The 7,923-nt window shown below is 33.4% G+C and overlaps 1 protein-coding gene across 1 annotated transcript; it reads right to left on the bottom strand.

The window, feature by feature from the left end:
• Nucleotides 71-7,503, bottom strand: LOC107642424 (mediator of RNA polymerase II transcription subunit 34). Its single transcript, XM_016345775.2, has 20 exons — nt 7,367-7,503; nt 7,049-7,269; nt 6,253-6,399; nt 5,910-6,125; nt 5,656-5,760; nt 5,443-5,547; nt 5,170-5,292; nt 4,652-4,740; nt 4,436-4,472; nt 4,288-4,321; nt 3,819-3,871; nt 3,383-3,460; nt 3,017-3,082; nt 2,365-2,431; nt 2,203-2,256; nt 1,934-2,041; nt 1,710-1,774; nt 1,243-1,321; nt 832-1,049; nt 71-578 (listed from the first exon to the last, which is right to left on the bottom strand). The coding sequence occupies exons 1-20, from the start codon at nt 7,437-7,439 to the stop codon at nt 399-401; spliced, it is 2,118 nt and encodes a 705-aa protein (XP_016201261.1). The 5' UTR covers nt 7,440-7,503; the 3' UTR covers nt 71-398.

Raw genomic sequence — 7,923 nt, 5'->3', positions numbered from 1 at the left:
TACAGTCTTGGACGCTAAGCTCTCTTTCGATTAAAAAAAAAAAAGAAAAAAAAGTCAAATACTATATTTATTTGACCACAAATGATTAGATAACCCAAAACTTGTACATCTTTTGATACAATCAAAATTAAATCTTTCTTACTTTTAGAAAGCACTAAATTAGTAATTAACAACAACCCAGATTTGGTTTGAGTTACACACTCATAATCCCATCAAATTTATCAACTAAATTTGTAGATCAGAAAAACCAACCTGTGAATTTTTTTTCCCAAGTCCTTTTCATCTTTTGATGATCCACAAGCTCTATTTAACAAGGATTTGCTTCATTTTTTTTTTCCCAAATAAAACAGCACTATATAATTGGAGGAAAAAAATTGCATTGACTCTACCATCTTTTCTCATGCTTCATCTTCACTACTCTCAATAAGAACAAGGTTCTTCTTGGTCCTTGATCTCTTAGCAACACTAGCACCACTTTCTTGCTGATCATCCGGCTTGAAATCAGAATATTTTTCAATCTGCTCAAGAATTCTACTGCCATACTTTTCTGTCTTCAATTTCCCAATTACCTTCTCCAACTGCATAAGACAATATGAAATATATAAGTCTAGATTATACATAAAACATTTAGGGTTTGTTTAGTTTCTGTTTTCATTTTCTAATTTCGGTTTCAGTGTTTTATATTTTTAGAATTTTGTGAAGAAAAGTGAACGATTAAATACTATTTCCTGCTTTCATTATTTCTTTTGCAAAAACCGAAAAACCAAAAACAATATAAAATGCAACAGCACAAATCTAAGTTACATTATATATAGAAACTGTGAAACTTGCCTGTTCTAATGACTTTGGTTTTTGAGAACTTAATAAGCTGATTTGTTGGGTGGACAAGATAGAGTGTGGTAATATTCCTCCATGAACGGAAGACAATTCTTTTCTCAACTCATCAAGCTTTAGCTCCAAACCAGAGGACCCAAGGCTGCGTTTCGCTGATCTTACAGCAGCCTTAGTTCTTTGTTCACTATAAATCTCAAGCTTCACAGCCTTCTTCCCTGCGTGTAAAACAATGCAGCCAGGTCAGAGTCGAGAACATTCTGGACAGTGTAGCAGTTAAAGTGGGAACAGAAGAATATAAGTATAACTGTAAATAAAATCTCGGGTAATAGCAATAAAAGTATAACTTGATAATCGACAATTTGTGCGTCACATTTTTTAGCATCTTTAATAAGAAAACTGCGTGCATACCTTGCAATATTGGCTTGGTTAGTGGTCCTAAAGCAATGTAAGCATTTGTTGCATAAGCTGTATGCTGAAATTCTTCTTTCTACACAAGCAAAATATTAGCTTTATCCACGGAGTCACTAAAGATTGATAATATACATTTTTACAGTAACTAGTCTGCTGAAAGCTTAAGAATCTTTGATTAACAGATAGTGCAATTCTAAATTTAAGATTATTCTTTGACAATATTTACTAGAGTTAGCATGCTTGTCTCTTTAAGATTTATACTTTAACTGATCTTAGTTTGAGCTATAAGATGACCAATGAAGGGAGTGAAATCCTTGCCAGAGTAGAGTTGAACCAAGCGTGAGTAGAGTTGTTCAATTAAACTAAAGTATAGCTCATGCAAAAGTATGAAAGGTAATACTTAGAACAACGATGAGAGCAAGAAATATTTCAAACTTCAGTATTAAGGCATCAAAGTGTATTACCAAAACATGCTCCAGCAATAGATGTAAGATGAGCTGCTCAATTTCCTCTTTTTTCAAATCCGAACCTGGACAATTCATTGCAGAAATATTTTATCCCATGATATTTGAGATAAATCTACTTCAGTATTCAGATCAAAATTCACAGATGAATATTGAAATTTTCTTTGATTAAGTGGTTGGAAGAACAAATCAACAAATAATATATAAGCGAGGACAAAACTAACCTAGTTCCTTTTGCTTCACTTTCATTTTTTCAACTAATTGCAACATTGTTGTCCTCTGATCATTTGCTTGCATATCTTGCAACAATGAAACCATCAGTTTTGCGTGTCCTGAAAAGCATCCCATGTAAAGTCCTTTTGTTAACTAAATGGAGGAATAAAACAGAAAACAAATTTAGAGATCAGAGTAAGAATAAAGAAAAAGGAGAATCAATTACTATAACAACGAATATATTGGGGAAATGAGAAGACAAAATGACAAAGCAACATACGCGAGACATCCACTTCCTTCACCTCACTTGAGAATGCACAGTTGTCACACATCCCTGTAACAACATCAAGAGTCTATCAATATCACTTGATTGTATAACACCACACCATCCTGAAATAATTGGGGGAAAATGAAAAAAGTAGATGTTGACATCAAAAAGTACCATTGCACTCTTGCAGAGGCTCAGCAAAATGCCGGAAAAAGGCAGCTCGTCGACATTGTCGTTTGGACTGGTTGGAGAGAACGAAAATTATAATGTATAAATAATTCAATGAATTTGTTTTAAAAAAAGGGTCAGATGCTCACGTTACAGAGTGACAAAGTAGAGAGTATGCAGAATGGACTTATGCTTATAAAAAGCTTACAAAGAAGAAATAATTACAACAGTTGAAACATGTTTTTTTTTTTGGTAAGCTTTCGAAACATTTCATTGTGCTTATAAAACTCTATGGTCATTTTCTTATCCTTAAAAATAAAATCACACAAAGGCAAACAAAATTTACTAGTTGGCATCATCACCATTATAACTGATTATATAAATTTGTAGCAAATGACCAAGAAAAAGAAGAGACCTTAATTGATTTGTAGTCAGTCTCAGACCAGAGTAGGTTCAGTTTAAAGGATTGGACATTCTATTAGTTCCAGTAGCATATATGAGAAGGAAGGATGGGTATATTCAAATTGTTACAGATAGGCCAAGAATAAGAATTAAAATTAAGAACCGTTGCCAAAACAGGAGAGAGAAGAAAGAAAGAAACAGGCATTTTGAACTTTGAAATCTATGAAAATCTGAACAAATGAATGAGTATTGGTACCTGACAATATCGTACAATGTCATACAAGTTCTGCAATCCTGAATTTTCGTAGAAGACCATTGAACTCTGTCAGAAATTTTCTGTGATAATCAATCATATAGTCCAGCAATCTGATATCGATGCCCAAAAGTAGATATGCACAAGCATATTTATAAAGGCAAGCATGTAAAAAGAGATTAAATTCAACTTTAGCATATTCCTAGATAAGTTTTTTTTTTTTTTTTTTTAATCTCATTACACTTTTTAATGGGAGGTTGCCACCAAAAGTAGGCATCAAATTCCACTGGAAAATATGATTGATCTCAATGAAATGAAATGTAAAGAAATATGAATGCATTTTAGTCTAAATCAATGGCAAAGGTTTACCTGTCGTGGAACATCAGCAGGTCTAAAGTATAGTAGACATTCAGAAGGAAGTCCATCTCGTCCAGCTCGACCACTTTCCTGTTGAAAAAGAATGTATTTATGTTAAGTAAAAAACAGTGCTAAGCCTCATCCACTTGACAGCTTAAGTTTTTGGTCTAACTTTCTTAACAATGGAAGTCTCTTTTGACAATAGACCAAATTGTCAATCTTTGACACTCCAATTTTTTCTTCACTAAATTGATTTATAGGATAAGTATGGTAAGCATGGCCTATGCCTGCATTTCAAGCCCAAGAAAATTTTAACTAGGAAGCTGCAACAGTAAAGGCATTCATAGGCCTTCCCCCCAACAACTTAAGCTGCTAGGATGATTGACCATTAACAGATAGCATAAAAGGATATGTAATGGAAAAAATGGTAGCAGGATCAGAGAAAAACCTGATAGTATGTTTCCATTGATTTGCTCAAGCTGTGATGGATGACAAACCTGACTATATGAAAATATCTAGCATGAAATATTCTCGACCTCGATGAATGCAAAGCAAATACGATATATATGTCCATCAAGGACTTCTAACTTATAAAAGGATTAATAAGCAGATTTCTATATCCAACAAAAGAAGCAGCAGAATCTCCAGTTCTCCGATTATGTAAGCATCAAGAAGGGCATGCATTTAAAAGTAGTAATTACAAGTTATCACACCAATATTTGAACATCAAAAAATGATTGCTAAACAATATCTCAGTAACAAAAGTAAGATGTCCATGTGAATCAGCACTTCTTTTTTCTTTCGTTGAAAAGGGGTTTAATTTATCCATATTTACCTTAAAAAAACGAAAATTGTGCATACATCTATTATAGAAAAGATATTCTTGAGGAGTTTTGAGAGAGCTTTGCAATACTAACCATCCGGTTTGTTGATTCCCATACCAAATGCTACCTGTAATGAAAATTGAAAATAAAAAATAAGACAACATATAACAAGGGCTGTAATAGACTAGAACCCAGAAATGACAAATCTATTGGTCACTATGACAGAAGAAATGATACATACTGTACCAACTATGACCTGCAGCTTGTTACTGCTCCACCTGTGCAATTAAACATAGACATCCTAATCAGCTCACTTGTAAGAAAGAGTTTACAATGACAAATAGACAACTATATCTGAGAAATGGATGCAACAAGTGCAACTTTACTAAGACAACTTATTTGATTCCTGTTCAAAACCATTAACATGTAACAGTGACGAAATTCTGATAAACTTTACCACATATGTACTTTTTCTCGAGCATTTACATCCATATCTGCATGATAGTAATTGGCTTTAATTCCTCTCTCCCGTAACTCCTTTGCAACCTAAAATTATCTTGCCAACGAAAGGGATAAGTATCTACTCTACCTCACAAATAGCATATAACATAGGATCTGAAGTATATACATATTAACAAAGAGAAAACACTAATCTTCCTAAACACCCTCTTCATTACTAAATTAAGGAATAATTGATTGCTTTTTAAGATTTAAAGAAACTTGAAGTTTCTACGTTTGATCCATTTAGCCTTTAGGAGAATGTGTAAGAAGATTCTCAGTATAATATAGCATTACTCATTAGAAAATAAAGCAAACACTATCAGAATTCAATTAGCTCATCAGGTCTTGGGGCAAAGTTTTTCTATTTTGGTAGTAACTCTTGAAATGAGCGCATTATGCTTCCTTGAGGGTAAAATTTGACATTCAAAATATGTGTGCCTAAATGTTAGGAGAAGAAAGCCAAATCACAGGTACCTGTTCACATTCCTTCCTAGAGAAGCAATATACAATTCCTGATTCATTATTTGGATAAGATTCTTTAATGAATTCAGCAATTTCATCAATAACCACCTTTCCAACAGATGATTTTTCCTTCACCTGCAGTGTGAATTATGAAACTGTTTGATCATAGACCTTCCTGTTGAGTTGTTATTGAAGCCAAATGAAAAATATAACTTCTTTGATCTTTTGGGTGGTCTATGTAGAAAATGTGAAAGTCTGTTAAAACAGGAAGATATATTATCATACCATATAAAATAAGTTTGGCCTATTCACTGTGCTGACAAATTTGACACATCTTGGAATATGCAACATATCCATCAGATCATTTTGGACCCTTTGAGTAGCAGTTGCCTGGATAATAAATGTCAAAATATAAATCAAAATTCAAAATGACAAACAAACATAAAATGCGATCATTTATTTATAATAATTAGCTTAAGTTTGATAATAAAGACTTACAGTCAAAGCAACCATAGGAACATTAGGGAATTGAGTCTTGAGAATACCAAGGTTTTTGTAGTCAGGTCGAAAGTCATGGCCCCACTGACTACAGCAATGTGCCTCCTGCAAACAGAATAAACGAGAAATAATCTGTCACTCACCTATCATAACATTGTTATTGAAAACTCAGACCTTGGTAGGAAAATTGTTAACAATGATATTACCAAACACAAAGCAATACCAATCGATATGGTATTTTATTATGAACTCACATCAATTGAAATTAGAGAGAGACGACCAGCATGATGGCACTTTTCAAGCTTTGACATGAATCTCTTGCTTTTTGATATCTTTTCAGGAGTGACATACAATATTTTGAGTTCCCCCTCACCCTTCTCCAATGCTTTGTATATGAATTTCTCATCTTCCTTACTTGTTGTCGAAGTCAACATATGTGCCGGAATGCCCAAGGCAGTCAAACCCATTACCTAAGGAACATGTCCAACCCATTAAAGGGAAAAACGAAAATGGAGAGAAAGAGGAAAACATGTTAAACTCGTGGAAAAGCTTATGGATTGACCTTTTGAGCTGGATTTTTAACATAACTAAATGCACCTGATCTTGGATTAAGGAAAGCAAGGGACTGACAACAAGAGCAATCCCGTCACGAAGAACAGCTGGAAGCTGGTAGCAAAGGCTCTTGCCACCACCTGCAGCCATAATGACCAAGACATCCCTTCCACTCATAATGGCATTAATTATCTGTCATCAATGAGACAACTTGTTATTAAAATCATATACACAAAAGTCATATTTCTTCAATAGAGGGGGAAGAAAGATACTAAAAGTACAGCCTTCAAAGTTCAAACTACACATTTTTTATGTGCTCATTACAGCAAACACATCCCAATTTTTTAAAGCAAATATTAACTAAGAACAAAAATGTATCATCAATCAAAGTACTTATATAATGGTTAAACACTAAGAAACTAACCATTATGTCTATGACATCATACATGTGAACCAGGTAGCAGAGCTCTACCAACCAGCGGGAAGAATTTAGTAACTTCCAGGAACACAACAATTAGAAGACCACACACGAGATCTATATATAAACAGTCTCACTGTAAACATATGCATGATAACGCACAATGCTGTCGTTCGATACATTAGGCCGACCCCACCTAAGGCTTTGTTGTTGTATTCATACTCTTAACATGAACTCATGAAGTGTTCTACATTAGACCCCACAATAATACAATGACAACAATCAACATCAACACAATTTTCAGTTCAGAACAAAACACTGAACAGGTGCTGCTGCAGTGTAAGAGTGTAACATTCTAATTTTCCTATTGTTTTCAATGAAAAATATAAAATTAAAAAAAGAACATTTTTATTTTCATGTTACCTCTCTTTGGTTTGCACGGTAAGAGGAAATGCCAAAAATGTTCAACCTGAGATCATCAGCTTGAGAGTCCCATTGAAATTCCCCAGACCAATTCTCCACAGAAATGGAAGCCCCATTATTAACCTCATTCCCAGATTCTCTGCACGCTTCCAGAATAGCACTGAGCTCGGATTTTTTCTCGTACAACTTCTCTTGCCTCTCAACTAACACTCTAATTTGCTCTGCAAAAACCACCAACAAATAAATAAAAATTGAAAATTGACAAAGCTCGAGGTATTAACATTTGGCGGCAAACAAAAGGGAGTTAAAAAAATAAACCCTGAACATCTTGAATGTCGACCTCGACTTTGAGGAGCTCTTGGAGAACCTCGTTGGTTTGTTCATCTTCCATGTTTGGGAACTCACTCCTGAGACCTGAATGAAACGCAGGGAGGGCCTCTAAAGCGACATGGTGATTAATGGCAACATAAATTAATTAATTATTTTTTTAATATTTAAATAAGTACAAGTTTAAAGATATATATTATTTTTTGAAAATATAAAAAAATAAAGATTTCAATTTCCTTTTTAGAAATTAAGGAAATAATTAAAAGTTTCAATTATTTTTTAATTAATTATATGATTTGGTTGCAGATAATGCTTGTCATTGAAGTTATTTATCAAAAATTAGTTGTTAGTTGTTTATACTTTATATCATAACCCAAAAATAAAGTCAGTCAAATAAAGACTAATTTCATTTTATATGCCTAACCCGACTTATATGTCAAGTAAGATTTTATCATTCGCTACTTTAAATGTTATTCCTTTTGTTAAAACTTAAATTTACTTATTTTTTATTTTTGTGTTTTATTGAAAATTTAAAAGAATTTATATGT

This window comes from Arachis ipaensis, chromosome B05 (assembly GCF_000816755.2).
Source record: "Arachis ipaensis cultivar K30076 chromosome B05, Araip1.1, whole genome shotgun sequence".
Lineage (NCBI taxonomy): Eukaryota > Viridiplantae > Streptophyta > Magnoliopsida > Fabales > Fabaceae > Arachis > Arachis ipaensis.
This window is presented reverse-complemented; position numbering and strand designations above follow the sequence as displayed.